This window comes from Schistocerca americana, chromosome 6 (assembly GCF_021461395.2).
Source record: "Schistocerca americana isolate TAMUIC-IGC-003095 chromosome 6, iqSchAmer2.1, whole genome shotgun sequence".
In the NCBI taxonomy this organism is placed as follows: Eukaryota; Metazoa; Arthropoda; class Insecta; order Orthoptera; family Acrididae; genus Schistocerca; species Schistocerca americana.
Window position 1 is genome coordinate 400,809,491 of NC_060124.1, and position 20,817 is coordinate 400,830,307.

The following is a 20,817-nucleotide window of genomic DNA, read 5'->3' on the forward strand; positions in this document are numbered from 1 at the left end:
GTCAGTGCTAGAAATGAGGACAGCTGTAACTTTGTCACTTTATTAGTTGAGCAACTGTTCTGCAGCACATGGACCAAATTTGAGAAAATACAAATAGCACTGTTTTAATCAGAATGATGCTTACAGAAGTAAAGTAGTAATCAGAAATAAAGAAAGCGTTAGAGAGTTTCACAGAAACAATGTACAAATATGAAGTTTGGGAAGAGGAGTGTAATTACAGTAAAATATTGAATTCTCAGATTTGTCACAGGCATAGACAATAAACAGCACATAATTAGAACAGAAATCACAGCTGCTGTTTCCACAGGTACACAGAAGTGACATCTGAAATCAAGAGGTGGAAAGACAGAGTCATCTTCTATCCATAGCACTGAACCATGGAACATTTTTTGGCGATGGGGAGGAGATTGAGGAGATGATAAAGACAAATATAAACAACTTAGCTAATATTGGCAAAAAAGTGCTCATGAGCAAATAGTTTGTGGACATAATATATTCATGTGGAAAAACTGCAGAAGTGATTGAACTTAGTGCTTTCTGGTGAGAATTGTGCCACTCTTTGGCACTGTAGCTCACAGACAACCATTTGGATAAAACTGCTTATTTACCAAATAGAGGTTCTGTTATAGTTGGAATATTAGCATAAAAATTAAGTGAAAATGCTGAGCTTATCATTCTCTTTAGGGCTTTGCCATTTAATACTAGCAACATACTTTTGGAGAGTACTATTTACTTGTATAGATTAAAATTTCAGGACAAACAATTTAATGTCTATATTACAGAAAGTTTTATAATTTTACTCTTATTTATAAGCCACATTTAAAGATAAAACATTATTTTCATTTTTTTGTTTGTGTAGCAATTCAACTTGGAAGAAAATTGTAGAGTTAAAAAAATGAAAGAAAGAAGAAGATGGTCATGTGGACCATCACATACACACATACACACACAAGAATATATACTTACGAAGAACTTTGACAAAAATTGTCTTTTGCTGCATGTTTGAGATATGTGGTGAGAGTTGGAAAGCTTGACACTGATAATAGCCACGGTCATCCAGTGTAACATTACTAATGAACAGTCCATCTCCTCCAACTTCATATCTAGGGATACCTGTAAAGAAAAATATCCTCATAAAATTGTGCCTGCAATTCAAAAAATTAATAACATCTAACCTGTGAGACATAAAAAAATTTAAAAATGAATACAAATTTTTACATTGAGGCAGGAGACAGGAAATGGTTCCAAATATAGGCTGAAAAGTGTGTCTCATTTCATTCATATTTTCACTGAGTGGTGTAAGTACATTACAGGCTATACTACTATGTCATATGACTGCAACTATACTGTGCACCTGAATCTATTGCTGGAATATTGTACCTTCCCATAAACTTTCCTGTAATTCACAGCTGCTGTTGTCACTACGCTGCAGTTGACATGGGCTTAGAAACTAAACAGGATGAGAAGAAAGAAAGCGCCAAGTTTATCATGCTATTAATATCATGTTTCTTAAAGATGGAGCACAAGGTTGTATTCCATGTAGGGGAAATCGTTACATGGACATGTGCCTTGGATTTATGTCTGACATATTTAGTGCTTGCTTATTTTTTGAATGCTGCAGAAGTGAATTTAAAATAAATGTTGGTGGAAAGATCTGAACCATGTTTGGAGAAATGCCTCTCAGGATGTGTAATAATTAACAACTCAGACTGCCTGTGTACTGCTTTACAGGTAAAGGAAACATCAATGCTGTACCTGATAATACACTCTCTTCTATTTGAGCCACAACACATAATTTAATTCATAAAGTGGTAAATCCAATTAATACACTATTACAATATATGTAAATAATTATCTATAGAATAAAAGTCCACTTCAGTTCCCAGTAATTTTTTAATATATTGCACAACCAGTTTTGAAGCATAGAGCTTTATCTTCAGATGTCACCAAATAATTATGGGGAACATAAATGTGTGGCAATTAGGTCAGTCAGTCATTGGGGGGGGGGGGGGGGATGAGGGTCACACTCTTGTCAAAGTAATACATAGAAATATGGAAGTGCAGGACCAGCAACCACAGTGCCTGCATGGGCATCATGACACAAAATGGTGTAGTATTGCAGTATGGTGGACTAGTAGCCAATTTTAGCATCAGAATGTTTGTTTCAGTGTAAAACATTTAAGTCATCAATTTTAATACTCACAGCACTGTGTATGGACATTCTGGATGTTTGGTTTGTTACAAACATTAAAGAAATTTAATTTAATGTAGAGAATTTACTGTAACTATCTGGAAACTGAATAATATGAAAAAATATATATATTATCTATGGGTATTGCACAGTTCTATTTGGATCATTCAGTTGTCTGATCCATGGATTATTTTTGTGATAGCATGCTGCAATCTACATCTGTATATATATGTTTTATACAAACTACTGTGATGTGCATATCTGAGGGTACTTCTTACTGCACCGTGATGTAGAATATGGCAATTGATTCAAGATTCCAATAGACCATGGATATGAGTGATTATATTCACATTAAACATCCTGCAAGTTTATATTTGTTATTATAACTTATATGTGAGAACATGAGAGGGAAGAAAGGAGAAAAATATATTGATGTGTGATTTTAATGGAATATTTCCAATGAACAAAATGAGTTAGGATTGGCTGAAACTGTTGTATATAATTTCCTAAAACTTGTTCTAAATTCCACTGATTATAAGGAAGTAAACTGTGGATTGTTTTTAGACTTATCTAAGGCATTTAATGTTATTGATCATAAAATATTGCTTGACAACTATACTGCTATGGAGTCTGTGGCACTGATCGTATATGGTTTAAATCATACATATGTGATAGATACCAGAAAGCAGAAATAGTTCATCAAGGAAAATCCTACTTTTCTGAATGCGATAAAGTTACTCATGGAGTGCCCCAAGAATTGGTGTTGGGACCCCTGTTGTCCTTGACATTACTGAAAACAATCTGATGCAGGACTGTTTGCTGATGATACTAGTCTCTTTGTTAACGCTCAGAACGTGGCTGACTTACACAAAAAATAGAAATAACAACTGAACAAAGCAATTAAATTATTTAGGGATGAGAGTCTAGCTGTTAATGAGACGAAACCATTATTAAAAAATTTCAGGCATACGTCAAATAAAGTAAACCCTAATATAATAGTGAAGTCAGGCAAACGGAAAATGCTACAAACTTCAGAAACTTAATTTTTGGGAATTTAGTTAAATGAGCAACTTGAATTGAATAAATATGTAGAATGGCTCAATAAAAAAATAAGTAAATGCTGTTACATATTTAGAATGTTGAAAAATTCATGCAGTGAAGTAGAAAAACACTCCTTTATTATTCAAAAACGAGCAATAATATTTATAAAAGGGGTTGTACCTAGGGAGTGGAGGAGAAAGAGATTAATGTTTAACATCCCATTGACAACAAGGTCATTAGAGATGGAGCACAAGCTTAGGTTAGGGAAGTATGGAAGTATGGGGAAGGAAATCGTCAGCCATTTCAAAGGAAATATCCTGGCATTTGCCTGAAACGATTCAGGGAAATCATGAAAAACCTAAATCAGGATGGCTGGACATGGGTTTGAACCATCATTCTTCCGAATGTGAGTCCAGTGTGCTAACCACTGCGCCACCTCGCTCAGTCCTAGAGAGTCCTGTAGAGAAATATTCACAGAACCGAAAATTATGACTCTCATATCTATATATATATTAATGAAAGTATATGCTTTCTGAAGTCCAATCCCTAGTTCTTTTCTTTGAACAGTGACTACCTTGATTATGAAACTAGACAAAGGACTGACAATCATACAGAAGTACATAAGAAAGCCCAATATCAGAAAAGTGTTATATATCATCCCAAAATTCTTTTTGGTACCCTTCCCTTAAGAATTAAAGAGATATCAAAGCTGCAGGTTTTTAAAAATGAGCTTAAGAAAATGCTTAAGTGAAAGCTTTTACAATGTTGATGAGTACATGAATTTTATGAATTTGAGGACAACTGTAACTTAAGCTAAATGTAGCCATGTGTCACCAGATATACTGGATATAATGTAAACTTATAATTTGTTTGGTGTATGTATTTGATTATCTGTAGGATCTGTATCTGTGTGATTTGTTTCTGTTTATGTATTTAATTATCTGTATGATTTGTATACAGACACGATTATTTAAGTTTTTTGTATCAACAAATGACAAGTCTTATACCATCATATATTATAAAATGGATGATCAATAAATACACAATATCAAACATATATTTGGAGCAAAAATTCCAAATGTATGTACAGTATCTTACCATCTACTGAAGTTCCATTAACTTCCCATTTGATAGTTGGTTCAGGATCTCCTTGAACTTCACATTTTACCAAGGCATTTGATTTCTCTTTCACTTCTTGAATCTCTGGTGTGTCTTCAAAATGTATGGGTGCTGAAAGAAAATTGCTCTTGTACTCTCATTTGTACTACTAGTGAAGCAATCTTTTCAATAGCCTGCTTTATAGATAATACTGTAAAGAACTTACAGGAAAAAAATAAACCATCTGCTTTGTATTTTGAGTAATGTGCTCCCATGGTGTACATAAATAATTCACATGGTTTATTTCACTTGCATAAAAAGAAAATACAATTAAAAGAAGTGTGAGAGCTAAAGCGCTGTGGCTCATGCATAAAAATGTTCCCAAAAGCTGTGTTAAAGGATGATTAGCATTATATGGGCTTACAAATCTTATTATTTGAGTTACACTGTTTGGACAACTGACAATTTTCCAAGGTTTCCCCTGGTATTCAAGGTCCAGTCTCCTTAATATTAGATAAACCAGGTTTTATCATTTCAAATGAAGCATCATAGAAATTTGTAGTGCTTGCACTTACAACAGGAGTTGAGGTGCCCAATCCAGGATGACTGAGGCCAGTGTCGAATGTGTTACACAAAATGTTCCCATGAGAATACATTGTTGGTTGATTGTTTTGAAAATAAATTATGAACTGTAACAAACTTGTTATGAATGGTTGCAAGTTTGTAACATGAACAACAAATAATAATAGCTAAAACATAAGAGCCAATGAAAATAAAATGCTTTCATAATGGTGCTAGATATTTGCAAGCATTTATCTCCAGGACCATTGAGGTAGAGCATATGTCTATACAACTTTTCAGTTTCAAATGATGGACCATTCTGGTCATCTCCTGGAATATCAACATCTCCTGCTGGCACCTAGGGAAGTGTCCATTTTGCTACCGTAGTCTGCAGCTTCTTGTATAAAATACAAGGGTTGAAGAAAAAGAAATTCCTCCACCTTTGTAAATTTGGTTTGGATGGGAATAATTTAATAAATCAAACTCAGAAATAGTCCTTAGAATGTTATGTTTAATTACTAATATTCAGTTTTCCACTTAATCACCACCCAATGGGATACATTTCCACCAACGATGAATAAGTTTTCTGAAGTCATCGAGGAAGGAGTTGACACTCTGTTTCTGCAACCACAGCCTCACAGTTCTCTCAGCGTCTTCATCAGAAGCATAATGATGTCCCTGCAGATTGTCTTTCACTATTGGGAACAGATGGAAGTCAATTGGTGCTAAATCTGGACAGTATGGAGGATGCTGTGTGGTGGTGATTCAGTCTCTGAAGTTCTGCTGTGGTGACATGTGGAGTGTGTGGTTTGGCATTGTCATGCTGCAGGAAAACATTTCCCTTTTCCTTTTGGACCCTTGTTAGCCATCGTTTCAGAGTTTGCAGCGTTGTGATGTAACACTCTGAATTTATTGTTGTTCCACCATCACGGAAATCAACATGGATAACACCATCTGCATCCCAGAACACTGTGGCCATGATTTTTCCAGCTGAGGGCTGTATCTTGTATTTCCTTTTCTAGGGCAAGTCTTTGCGTCAATATTCCACAGACTGACGTTTCGACTCCAGGCATAATGGTGTACCCACATTTCATCTCCTGTCACAGTTACATGGAGAAAGGCAGCACCACGTGGGAGGAGTTCCTGGCAAATTTCAAGTCTGTGCACTTTCATTTCAGGACTCAGCATTTGGGGTACCCATCATGCACAGATCTTCTAATAGCCAAGCAAAGCAATAATGTGAGCCACACATTATTGTGAAATGCCAATTGTGCTTGCAGTTTCTCTGTGAGTGATGCGATGATCATCCTGAATCAATCTGTCAACATTTTGCTTGTGAAACTCGGTAGTTGCTGTCACAGGCTGTCCAATTCTCTGTTTGTTATGCGGGTCAGATGTTCCCACGTCAACATGATTAAAATTACTTGCCCAATGACATGCAGTACTCACATCAACACAATCAGCATAAACTGCTTTCATTCTATTATGAATCTCCTTTGGGTGACACCTTCTGCTGTCAAGAACTCAATGAGTGCACATTGCTTAAGTCACATTGACTGACTGTCTGCACAGTGTTCCATACTTAACACTGTAACAACACAACTGTTCAGTGCTAAGGCTTCCTTCCAACTAGAGCTGTAGAGAAGAGGCTATGGAACAAGCCAGTACCTACTGCATACCAATGCTGTCAACTATTGAAGGGTTACGAAGGTGGAGGCATTACTTTTCAGTGAACCCTCATACATTGCTAGAACCCTCACATTCTGTAGCAGAAGGGGAGCAGATATTGACCATGTTGTCAAATGAAGCTGATTGTTCACTGATAGTATGGTTGGACAGATTGCTATTCACCAAATAGAGGAGATTCAGAATTGCAGAAGCGGACAGTGAAAAAGACTGCTAAAATATTTAGCCTTTGGCCAAGGTCCTTTTACCAAAGGGGAAAACACATATATTCACACAAGCAAAACTCACACACATGTGACCGCTGTCTCTGGGCAATGGAGCTCAACAGCAGTCATGACTGTGTCTGATGTGAACAGCAATCTGTTGGGGTGAGTGGTGGGGTAAGGAGGAGGCATTGGGCAGAGAGGGGAAAGGATTGCACTGCACCTGACAGCCCTGTTCTGTCCCCAACAAGTCCTTGCATGCTGCCACAACGTTAATATTTTCTCCCATTCCACTACAGAGTGTGAGAGTTCTAGCAGTGTGCTTCACGTAACAAGCTGCAGCCCAAGTAATAACATGGGTACGTCAAGTATGAGCCAGGAGGAAATGTTGATATTTCAGGAGGTGACAGGAATGATCCATCATCTGAAGCTGAAAAGTTTGCATGGACATATGCTCTATCTCAAATGGTCCTGCAGATAAGTGCTTGCAAATACCTAGCACCATTACGAAAAGAATTTATTTTCATTAACTTTTATATTTTAGTTATTATTTTGTGGTTGTACTACAAACTTGTAACAGTTCATAACAAGTTCGTTACAATTCACAATTTATTTTCTAAGAAAATTTATTTTCTAAGAAAATTTATTTTCAAAGGAGATGACTACCAACTTCAATGCCCTTTGTTACTTGCAGGGGAATATTTTGTGTAATATGACTTAACACATACAATACTGACCCTAGGCATTCTGGACTGGGCAGCTGAACAACTGTTTTTAACATGGTTTTGGAAACTCACAGCTTTGTAGCTGTGAATGCAATAAATGTGTACAATGTTTGATTTGAAGTTGTGAAACCTACTTTGTCTAGTGGTAGCAATCATATTATGATTTATTAAAAGTAACAGTTATACAAAATATTTTACAAAATCACACTTTTACTCGGAAGAGAAATCTTGTACACCCTGCTCTTACACAGAATTTGACTGAGTGCATACAAAGAGATACATCACAATTTGGATACCACCAGATGTTTATTTCAGCACATTTTTCTCTTCTGCCTCTTACTGACCTCTGTTTGCTGTTTTATTCACGTTCATTTTATCACGAATTTCAATGACTGTGGCTGCCCATGTTATACGGGGGATATTGAATGTATATGAAGGTGTTCAGCATGAGTGGTCACAGGCTTGTTTAATCCATTGGAGAGTGTCACAGAGATACTGAAGGGACTGAACTGGCAGACTCCTGAAGACAGATGTAAACTATCCCAAGAAAGTCTATTAACAATTTCAAGAACTGGTTTTAAATGATGATCTTGGAATACATGAGCTCCATTTCTTTTTCAACCTTCGGTCACAGTATAGAAGCTACGCGTGCAGCTAAAAGTGGACATCTTCTGTAGGCTACTGCGCAACTCTCACACTACACACTCCACCATTGCCGACCTCAAGGCATCAGTCTGTGTTGCACTGCAGCCATGTAAACATGGCTGCCATCATTGTTGCTCCCACCAAGTGTGAATTACAAAGTGTAATTCGGTTTCTGCAAGCAGAAGGGAATAGTGGCACAGAAATTCATCGGAGAATGAGCCGAGTGTACGGTGATAACTTCATGACTGATGTTGTGTGTGAATGGTGCCAAAAGTTTAAAGATGGCCGAAATGATGTACATGATGATGGTGGCCAAGGACGCAAGTCTGTCGTTACAGCTGACCTTGTTGAACGTGTTGACAGAATGGTTAGAGAAAATCGTAGGTTCACCGTAACTGCTATGTCTGTGGAAATTCCAGAAGTTTCAAGAAGTGTCATACACTCTATCATTACTGAACATTTAGGCTACAAAAAAACTTTGAGCTCGTTGGGTTTCAGAAATGTTGATGGACAACCACAAAAGTCACCAAATGGCGTCAGCTTTGAATTTCCTTGACTGTTATCACGATGAAGGAGAGAACTTTCTGAAATCAATTGTTACTGGAGTTGAAACTTGGATCCAATATGACACACAAGAAACAAAACAACATCACAACAATGGATGCATAAAAATTCACCAAACAAACTACAAAAATTCAAACAAACATTCAACAACAGAAAGGTTTTGGCTATCATGTTTTGGGACCAAAAAGGTGTGTTGGTTGTAGAGTTTATGCAGCCCGGAACCACTATCAATGCAGATGCTTATTGTGAAACTTTACAATGTTTGCGGAGAGCCATTAAAAACAAATGAAGAGGAATGCTGACTTCAGGTATCATGTTGATCCATAACAACACTTGTCCACACACTGCTGGCACAACCCAACAGCTCCTTGAACATTTTCAATGGGACATTATCGATCATCCACCGTACAGTCCTGACATGGTGCCAAGCAACTTTCACCTTTCCCTGAAGATGTGGCTAGGAGAGCAGCAATTTCAAACCAATGAAGATCTTCAAAACAACGTCAATGCTCATTTGAAATCATTGGCAGCAACATTTTTTGAAGAGGGTATTGCAAAGTTTGTCCACAAGTACGATAAATGTCTTTAATCTTTTTGGTGATTACGTTGAAAGGTAACCATAAGTGTACAAAACTTTTGGTAATAAAATAATTGTTTTTTATAAACTTGTCTTTTATTTATAGCCTACCGGAGGTTGAAAAAGAAAAAAAAAATAGCCCTCATACTACAGTCCCCTAGATATCACATGCATAGGGACCGCGAGGACTTGAATTAAGATTAGAATAATTACTGCATCACAGAGGAATTCAAACAATCATTCTTCCTGTAAGCCACACATCAATGGAACGGGAAGAAAGCCTAATAATTGGTAGAATGGGAGGTACCCTCTCCCTTGCCTCTCACTGTGATTTGTGAAGTGTAGATGTAGATGTAGATGTAGAAAGTTATAAGTGACCATACCAAGAAGTGCCTTCCATACAGCCTAGCCACCCATGGTCATCACATCTGCAGTGACAATCAGTCCCTCTGCAAATAATCGAGGGTCTCACTGGGGCCTTCACAGGTTGGAATTATTCTCCCAACCTTGTCCAGGAGCAGGTCTCCTCTACCTTGTTTCTTCAGTCACCTACTGCTTCCCACATACCTAACATTTACCTACAAAGGAGTACTCATCTTGTGACTCAGTACCACCCAGAACTGGAGTAACTGAGTGACATTCTCTGTCAGAGTGTTGACTACCTCTTGCTGTGCCCTGAAATGAAGAATATATCCCCACAATCTGCCCTGCCCATCCCACAGTGGTATTCTGCCACTCACTGAACCTATGCAGTATCCTTGTCCACCCCTACTCTACCCCTGTTCCCAACCCATTGCCTCATGGCTCATTTTCCTTAAATAAAGCTGGTTGCAAAACCTGCTCCATTAATCCTTCACCACTTTCTACTCGAGTCCATTCACAAGTATCTCCTATCCCTTCAAAGGCAGGGCTACCTGTGAAAGCTGTCCTGTGATCTACATATTAAGTTGCAACCACTGTGCCAAGTTGTATGTGGACATAACAACTAACAGACTGTCTCTCAGCATGAATGCCCACCAACAAACTGTGGCTAAGGAACAGCTACACCACTACATGCTGCCTAACATGATGTGCTTCACTTTAATGACTACCCCACAACCTGTGCCATCCACATATCCCCTGCTTTCCCTGCTCTCTTTCCAGCACCAGACACTCCTTGTATCCCACCAACATTATCATTAGACTTTTCCCATTCTGTACTTCTTACCCACTCCCCCCTCCATTCTCCCCCCTCCCCTCTGTGTAGCCTCCAACACTGCACTTAAGAAGCCCTATCCTGTCCGTACTACATTCCTGCATGCTCCCACAAGCAACACAGCATTTTCCCCCGCCTCTGCCCTGTCATCCCTTACCCTCTTCGCCCCATGTCTCCACCTTACACCCACTACTGACACAAAGAGACTGCTGTAGATGGAAATGCGGCTGCAGTTTGGTTCCAGTGCGTGGAGACAGTGGTCATGTGTATGTGAGAGTTGTGCATGTGTGAATGTGTGTGTGTGTGTTTCCTATTTTGGAAGAAAGACCTTTTGCCACACTGGCATAAGAGGTTAGTAATTTGCTTGATGCATTCTCTTGTTTTCAGAGTGCTCCCACTATACTGACACATTCATGTTCTAAATCCCAGTAACTGTGATTTTTTGTTATTTTTTTTTTGAAGCAAAGTGTAATACAGTTATCAGCCATATATTGGTGTGAACACCAGAGCTTTACCTCGAATGGAGGAAAGAAAGCTCACCCTGTTAGCTGTGGGGAAGCAATTACTTGTTAACGATGAGCCATAACTCAAGTACTGTTTCACATCTCTTTAAATACAACATGCATTTATGAATATGAATGGTCATGTAAAAGGTCAGAATTTTTTAAAAAATAATTGAGGTTTGCCAGCAAATAGGAGTGTGTTGTCAACAGGGAGAAATTGTTAGATGGGAAAATAACATCAGGCATACTACAGGAGTGTTATGGGGCATTCACTGTTTATGATACGTGCATGGTGATTTTGGACAACAGGAACAAAATTCAGGATACAGTCCCTGACAGAATAAAGAACAAATAAGGTTAGTAAACATATTGCTAGAAATGTAAAAGGCTTGGTCACATACTGTAGACAAACAGCTCGAAGTGTAAGGAACGTTCTTGCCCCTGTATGCGAGAGACACATGTGTATTTTCCTTTGTCCTTCTTCTCAATTCTGGAGAACACAAGTGACAGTGTCTCCTTTCCACCTTCAACATGTACCCTGAAATTAAAAATATGGCAATATAGACATTTTACAAATGTTAACTGAATACTAAGAACATACAGCTGTTTCTGAATTAAAATTAACTTGATGTGGCACCAGCCTACCTTTTACCTAGTAGAGAGCTTACATTCTGGTACAGGAATATTTGCACAAATTTTTGATGGGAGAAGAAATTGGGAGGGGATTTGCTGCTCTAATGATAATCAGAGGTGCTCACTAATGTTGAAATTGAGGGTATGGAGATTATGAGAGGTACTGAGGTATATTCACATAAGGGAGGTTTGGGTAAGAGTATGCAATTAAGTAAAAAAGTGTGGATACGTACTTAATCTTTTATTGTGATCCAACTATTTATACACCAATGTACCATTTAAGCTCTTCCATATTAATCATTGTAAAAGTAAATAGACATAACAAAATTAAGAGTAAACATATGCTAATTTCATACTTTTATTCACACAATGGATAAGAGTAAGCATATAGTCATTCAAAAGCTCACACCTGAAATTCTTCAGCAATAGTCACAAAGTTAACATCCTACATCTTCATCCACACTGTCTTCATGCCACCATTCATATATTAATCACAGTGTATCCAGTCATCCTCAAAATCAGATATACACTTTAAGCAAATGCATTGTTTTTGCAGGATCAGTTTTCTGAGGAGCTGTGAGCAATTCCCTTATTTAGGAACAACATTTATATTTGCTCTAGAATATCCTCTTTTCTTTTTGCCTTTTCCCTTTGGTATTCCTTCTCTTAATTATCTTCCTGTTTCCGTCCAAGGATGTTCTTCCCGCTGATTAGAGAAGTTTCCCAATTTTTGGCCTGTCTGCTTCTTTCTGTCAGCTGACAACAGTTTTTGCTGCATACATGTCAGAAATGGATGCGTTCTCTCAGACTGATTTCTAGCACTCAAGCAGAGGTTCCTAGTCAGTCTTGTTGTTTTTGTCAGTGATCTAAACTACAGTTTTGTTTCTTGCCTTATATGAGACAGAGAAAAATTCTCCAGAAAATAGTAATTAAGATATTTAGGACATATTCTTGCCACTTTAATGTTGTTGCTCTCTCTCCTCTACTGTTACTGTCTGGCAGCAGGCACTTTTAAATAAACCACCACACTGCTGAGTACTGTTCCATGAAAGTTCAAGAGGTGACAAATATGTCAATAGATCACACTGCATGACAGACAGCTACTGCCACATGGACAGTTATTTATAACAGTTGTGGCAAAAGTCATTTCAACTATTTTTCTTTCTTTCAGATACCAGTTGGCTGGAAAATGGGGCACATTCAAATGAAAAGATGAGATGGGAGCTACATGTGTGGACTCTGAAGAACATGTGGACATTGTGCCTCACATATTTATGGCAGCTGTATACAGGGCAGTACTGGTTTCATGGTGCAAAATGTTTAGAGCACAGCACACATACAGATAACATGATAAAACTGATCTCAAAGTATTCTATTCCAATGTTCACGACATGCTGAAAACAGTGTGGGAGGTGCTGAATACCGTCTGCATTGCTATTTGACTTATCATGTTTGAATCAGGTCATCTGTGGCTGCACAGCACTGGCAACATCCTCTCATGTCACAAACCACCTACCACATAGTGTTTCCTTCACTTTCGTTTCAGATCAAAGTCACAGGATGAAGAGCAAGGAGAGTGCAGCAGGTGCTCCTATTTTTCTCCTCCACACATTGCAATTGCTGCTGTGCACACATGTCTTTATGTGACTTTTATTGTTGTGTAGTACGATTGCACTTTTTGTGAGATCCAGATGTTTTTCCTGAACATCATGTCATACCTGTTACAACAGGAAGTCATTGTAATACTGACATGTAGAATGAGGTAGCACAGAATAATGCCCCTGATGTCATAGGTGACAATCATGATAAATTTCACCTGGTGATCCAATATGTCAGCACTCCACAGATTGACATTTGAGTTCCAGTTCATGTGCAATGGCCCAGAATTCATCAATGGTGGTTATTCATGACAGGAAGTGGCTGCTGTACATTGCTACCAGTGTGTTAGGTGATTGGAACATATTACATATCACATCTACCATTGAATTTCTGTCAGGTCATGTGGTACACATCACCAAGCAATTTTTCACAGTTGCAGCCCTGTCTGCAATATCCATGGATGGGGCATTTCTCAGTGTCACTTGCCCTCTCTTGCAAAAGTCCTTGTTGAAACTTTTGTACCCACCATGCTACAGTTCACTGTGACATTCTGTTGCCTTTCTCCCTTGGAGAATGGCTATTTTGATATATACATGCACCTCAACATGTATTATAACCATCTTGCACGATGCTTGCCACGCAGCTGATCTGATTTCACAGCACTCTCTGAGCTACTACCAGCAAACACAGAGCCATCTTTTGTAATGAATACACATCATGCCTGCATAGCTTCCATGCGAAAAATAGCAGTTTGTTATTCATCCAAATACCTGAAAGGAAAAAAAAAAAAGAGATTGCAATGGCTTTTGCCCAAAACCTCATATTTATCCATCACAGAGCATTCTACATGTTGCCAATAGTCATCATAATTGTAATCTGCATGAAATAAGAGATACTATCATGATATATACACATACATACAATACATATCTACATGATAAGACATCAATGTTAACAATATATTAATATAAATGAGCTGTAAGTAACGTGAACTACAAATGGATAGTACAGTACACTGGTAGGCAATGCACATATTCAAACTATGAGAAAATCAACACAGAGAAAACATATCAATAATATTCTCAATTGGAGAGACAGCAGGTGTAACAGAGAAAATTACTGTATCACAAGTTTTAAATTCTTCTGTAGTGTACAAAGCTTTGGGCTTGACCCATCTTTATTTAGTGTTCCTGAAGACATTCAGTGATGCAACTCATTATTCCTATTGAGATAACTGTTTTCTTGTTTTTAAGTCTTATAACTATGATTTCAATTGTCTGCCTGTGATTTGGATCATGGTTTTGTATAGACCTTCACTGTTTGTGCTTCTGCAGGTTAATCTCGGCATTCACCAAACAACTTAGTATGTAAGTGGATGTAATAGTTTGTATTTCTAATTTTAAAAGTATGTTCCTCAGGGTTTGTGATTTCTCAGTTGGGATATGCTTTCAGAACTGAGGAATTGCCTCATAACAGCAATCTATTGGTCAGGTGGCTATAAAAAATAATAATAAGAGTTAAGCAATGACTTGTCATTTACGCAAGTTGTAAGTTTGGTTAGCAATAGTACATATATATAGTGTCTGTAATTTTCTGAAGGAGTTTAGTTATCATTCTCATTACTCTACAGAGTAAAACAAATATTTACAGTTTTAGAATGAGTAATTTGCACTTGTCTCCAAAGGATATTTTATGTATTTTGAAGAGTTCTTCACTTTTCTTGCTTTAGGTGTTCCGAACCTCTTCTAGAAAAAGCAAATTAGTGTCGTCTGCCTAGAATATGGATTTACAAGGCACAGAACTGGGTAAGCCACTTACTTAGTTTATAAACATCACAGTCCTAAGTATGGGATGTAATGGAACTCCTCTTGTGACACTTAGAACCTTTGAACTGTTGTTTTGGAACAGAGGCCATTCTTTGTCTTTACAGCTGTAGGAGGAAAGTGTTTTAATGGACTTGTATGGGTCATTCTCCTCTGCCTGTGTAAATAGTTCATTGTCACTATATGGAATGTGGTATGTGGTCTGTATCATACTTGTTAAAGTATACCCTCTTATTTCTCTTAATTTGCCTTCTCTTGGTTTACAACTTCTTCTGCATACAACTTTAACAACAGTGACAAAAAACTGCAGCTTTGTGGCAAGGGGGGAGAGGGGGGTGTGTATTTTACACAAAGTCTGTCAAAACGACACTGAATACCGATATGAGTTGCTGAATGGAGTTACAAAACTGACACAAGAAAAGCATCTCTACACACTTTTCTACACTGTTAGAGGGGAATTTGATTGTTAGTCATCCTGCATGGCAGCTGTAATGTTTTATCCAGGAAAAGCAGTTTCTCCCACCATGAGTGCTGCTCACTTTCCATTTTACAGAAAGTCTATAACCCCTCCCTCCACATTTCCTGTCCAATTCTCTCATGTGAGTAGACTAAATAATTCCACTGAGCTTGTCTTTATGAAGTGGAGTTATTTTTAGTTTATTAAATGAGTACTTATTTGCAGTTGTTAAATGACCTTTTTCATAAAAAGTGTTCCTATAAACAGTGGCTGAGAAGTGGTTAATGTGTAAGTGTGATGTTGTCAGTAACCCATGCAGTGTTGGTGGGAAAGAACGGGATTGAACTGATAAATGTGGCATCTTGCTGCTGTCTGTTGTTGACAACATATTGCAAAGCTGTGTAGCCAAGATGTAGACACTTGGTGGTGAATTAAAGAATGGCCAGAAAGATACTGCACTTCTCTCACCATTAATTGTGTTACTATTAGATTGCATGACTCTCTCCTTTTGCTGGCACGTGTAGAGTGGGCTGCACTGCACTGATGGTACCACTTACCACACTTACACAGTATATCCAGCACGATGTGTATCAGTAAGCCTGATGGAATAAGACTGACCATGTTCAAGTCTAGAACAGTGATCTGCTGTAATGCAATGCTTGACTTACAGTGAAATTTTTGAAATTCTATAAGATCTAGGTGATCTATTCCTGTTACAGAGGGAACCAATTTATGCCTCTTCAGATGTTGGTAATTCTGAGGGTGGGACATTTGATACCACTCATGCTGTGAAAAATACTCCAGTCATTGATAGTGGAGACAATGTAATCAACATTGTCAAATACATTTTGCCAGTCTGTTGTACTTGGGACAGGCTCTGCAATGTGGTACACTTTTGACAGCTCTGGCCATGAAGCTTTTTTATGTAATAACTCGTTTAACAACTGCAAACAAACTGCACTAAATCAACTGCAAAGAATGTCATTGCATGAACACTAAGGGTAGAGGATCTATTCCATCTACTCACATGAGAGAATTGGGCAGGAAATGTTGGAGAGTATAGCCTGTCTAAACAGAAAAGCGAGCAGCAGTCATGCTGGAGGAAGCTGCTTTTCCCAGAAGAGCATTACAGCTGCCATACAGGATCAGTGTTGGGGCCACTCTTGTTCCTTATTTATATAAATGATACGCCGTTTAGTATTATGGGTAACTCTAAAATATTTCTATTTACTGATGACATTAGTTGGTAGTAAAGGGTGTTGTGTGCAACATTGGCTTGATTTCAGATAGTGCAGTACATGACCTAAGTTCATGGCTTGTAGAAAATAAATTAACACTAAATCACAGTAAGACTCAGTTTTTACAGTTTCTAACATTCAATTCAAGAAAACCTGACGTTTTAATTTCACAGAATGGGCATATGATTAGTGAAACTGAACAGTTCAAATTTCTAGGTGTTCAGATTGATAGTAAGCTGTCGTGGAAAGTCCATGTTCAGGATCTTGTTCAAAGATTTAATGCTGCCATTTTAGTATTCGAATGGTATCAGAAGTGAGAGATCATTTGACATGAAACTTAGTCTACTTTCTTATTTACATTCGCTTATGTCATATGGTATTGTATTTTGGGGTAAGTCTTCCCATTTTAAAAGGATATTTTTGGCTCAGAAACGGTTCGGGCAACAGGTGGTGTAAGTTCACGAACCTCTTGTCGACCCCTGTTCAGGAGTCTGGGTATTTTGACATTGGCCTCTCAATATATATATTCTTTACTGTAATTTCTTGTTAACAATGTCAGCTTATTTCCAAGAATAAGCTGCTTTAACTTGGTTAATACTCAGCAGAAATCAAACCTGCATTTGGATCGGACTTCCTTAACTCTTGTGGAGAAAGGCGTGCAGTATACTGCTGCATCCATTTTCAATAAGCTGCCACTCGAATTTGAAAATCTGAGCAGTAATCCAAACCCTTTCAAATCGAAACTGAAGAGTTTCCTCATGGGTCACTCCTTCTGTTCTGTCAAGGACCCTCTTGAAAAATTAAGCTGATTCTTGTTGTATTGTTGATTGCGTTTACGTAAATGTATGGACTGACTTTTTTGGGTTCATAAACATTTATTTTTATCTATGATCTGTTATTACTTTTATGTTGTAATGTCATGTACACATTCCATGACCTTGGACATCTGCGCCTCAGTTTGGTCCTACAGAACTTGACATGTAAATAAAAAATAAAGGGATGACAAGCAGTCAGTTTCCTGTCTAACAGTGTAGAACACTGTGCAGAGATTTATGTAGATTCTCTCCTCATGCTTTTTTGTGTTGGTATTATTACTAATTCATATCTGTATTCCAAGTACACTGAATACGCTTTCTGGAAAATAAATTCATCTGGGCATGTTTGCATACTGTGCCACCAATTATTTTTAAGGTAAGCTGCAGGAGGTATGATATAACTTTCCGAAATACCCAGTAGTTGCTTTTTGTGATGTAGTGGGGTAGAGAGTATAGGGAATAGCACGCTCACTCTTCAGTTTGCATACATATAGAAGATGGAAGTGCATGAACACAATCTGGTGACCTATCTTCACTCAAAGTTCTAACCTCCATCCTCTCTTTTCCACCCTGTTTCACCCTCAGACCACTATTAATCCTTTCGTACGGTTATCCTGCACTGAGGTGTGGTGCACACATTTAATATTTGTTATTGACCCACTTTATTTAAAACTGAACATAAATTTTATACTACTGAAATATTATTTTTAATACTGTGTATTTTTTCCACTCCTTGCAACTATTAGTCCCTGAGAAAAAAATGAAGGAACTTTTTTGTAGGAAGTTCAGCGCAGTTCAGTTTTGTACTGTAAAACATTTTGGATAGAAGGCTCTGTTTTCGAGATGTTCCAGAGCAACGTAAAAATGCGACCTTTAAATGCCCCCTCACCACCCACGTTCACCCAATAGCGGTAAGGATTTTTTATTTGTTGTTCATCACACTTTATCCTACCACTGTAGAAAAATTTTCTCTAATTTTCCTCCGTAGACTGAACTTTTAGGCGCAAAAACCTCTAGTCGTCTATATGCAGCTGTTGAATAATAAACACAGACTGTCCCACACGTAACTCTCCACATCATTAGGTCGTTGACAGACTTGCAGAAAACATGCGGCCAGCCTCCCTACACCTCCCATTGGTCACAGTCTGCACCGTATCAAGAGTATGACGATTTCATCAGCTGAATTAAACGTTTGTGGCTTGTAGAAGGATATATACAGTCCAGTCATACTAAAGTGATTACCTACCAAAAGCATGAACAACCACTTTTTGCAGCACTGCCCACTGCGAGATCAAGAGTATGACGATTTCATCAGCTGAATTAAACGTTTGTGGCTTGTAGAAGGATATATACAGTCCAGTCATACTAAAGTGATTACCTACCAAAAGCATGAACAACCACTTTTTGCAGCACTGCCCACTGCGAGATGTGCAGGAAGAGATCAGTTTGGCTCTGGAAGGCACTGACAGGGATGTGGGGCCATGCTGTCTCCAGCGTCATGGCCATCTGTGCCAGGTTTCTCGGTTCAGAATACTTGGCACCAACAGCCAACTCGAGGTGATCACATAGATGTTTGATTGGGTTTAAATCCAAGGAGTTTGTGGTCAGGGGAGTACGGTAAACTCATCCTGGCGCTTCTCATACCACGCATGTACACGCAAGCTGCGTTGCATTTTCCTGCTGGTAGATGCGATCATGCTGAGGAAAAAGAAATTGCATGTAGGGGTGGACATGGTCACTAAGGATAGACGCTTACTAGTGTTGATCCAGTGTGCCTTCCAGTATGACGAGATCATCCAGGGAATGCCACGAAAACATTACCCAGACCATGGTACTCGCCCCCCCCCCCCCCCAATTTGTTTTCAGACGACAGATGTTTTACGTCTTCAGCACCAATGGCCATCTGTCCAATGGAGCATAATACGTGATTCATCTGAAAAGGCATCAGTCGCCACTCAATGGGCATCCAGTTTGGGTATTGGCGTTCAAACTGCATCCTTTGTCGCTGATGAAGAGCATTCAGCATGAGGGCGTGAACCAGGCGCTTGCTGTGGAGACTCATACACAGCAAAATTCGCTAAACGGTAGTTGAAGAGACACGGTTGGTATTGGTAGCCCCTTGGTTCATTTGGGCACTCAGTCACGCAACATGTCTATTCGGCTGTACACGTCTCTGCAGCCATCTTTCACTCCTGTTCCCTGTGGCCCATAGTGCACCACAGTTGTCTTGTCGCCAGTTTTGGATAGTGCACCACCATGCACGCGAACAGTATAAAAAACTTAGACTTTTCGGAAATGTTTTAACCCTTTGCACAAATGGAAGAGATAAACCACTTTTGGACTTCATATAAATCGCTCCGTTTCCGCATTATGAATGCAATGTTTTCCGCGTCCCTCATGACACACTGTACAGGGTGAAAAATGGTTCAAATGGCTCTGAGCACTATGCGAATTAACTTCTGAGGTCATCAGTTTCCTAGAACTTAGAACTAATTAAACCTAACGAACCTAAGGACATCACACACATCCATGCCCGAGGCAGGATTCGAACCTGCGACCGTAGCGGTCGCTCGGTTCCCGGCTGTAGCGCCTAGAACCGCACGGCCACTCCGGCCGGCTGTACAGGGTGAGTCACAAACTATTGCCACATGGAAAAAATGGTTCAAAGGGCTCTGAACACTATGGGACTTAACATCTGAGGTCATCAGTCCCCTAGAACTTAGAACTACTTATACCTAAGTAACCTAAGGACATCACACACATCCATGCCCGAGGCAGGATTCGAAACTGCGACTGTAGCGGTCCCGCGGTTCCAGACTGAAGCACCTAAAACCGTTTGGTCACAGCTGCCGGCTTGTCACGAGGAATAACTCCGATAGTATGATAGGACCTGAAAAGTTTGTGGGACAGAAGTTGCATGGGGCAACGGGGGCCATGATATGACTGGTTTTTTGTTGCTAAGTGGGGTCGCGTCAGAGATATGGTCAACTTAGTTTTTCTTTTTCTAAATGGGATACCACAGTTAGGTACTTCTTTTCTGATTGCGGCTATCGGGACGAATCCAATGATGTGTAACAGTAAGGTCTTTGAAGGTCAAAAAGGTGTCATGAACGTCCATTTACAGAAGGTGTTCAAAGTGATGACATTGGTATCAATGCAGTACTGCAATCTTCTTATCATGGATTGAGTGGTATTCCTTATGACTTCGGCACTTATTGAAGCATATGTTGTGACAATTCTCTCTTGCATATTGTGCAAATAGT

General features: G+C 38.8%; 1 protein-coding gene across 1 annotated transcript in view; it reads right to left on the reverse strand.

Annotated features, from left to right (window-relative positions):
• Nucleotides 1-20,817, reverse strand: part of LOC124620170 (limbic system-associated membrane protein-like) — a 65,506-nt gene that overhangs the window by 31,099 nt on the left and 13,590 nt on the right. Inside the window, exons 3-5 of the mRNA XM_047146840.1 lie at nt 11,391-11,527; nt 4,331-4,462; nt 967-1,113 (exon numbers count right to left, since the gene is read on the reverse strand). Coding sequence (XP_047002796.1) covers nt 967-1,113; nt 4,331-4,462; nt 11,391-11,527 — 416 coding nt within the window. The remainder of the gene's footprint in view (nt 1-966; nt 1,114-4,330; nt 4,463-11,390; nt 11,528-20,817) is intronic.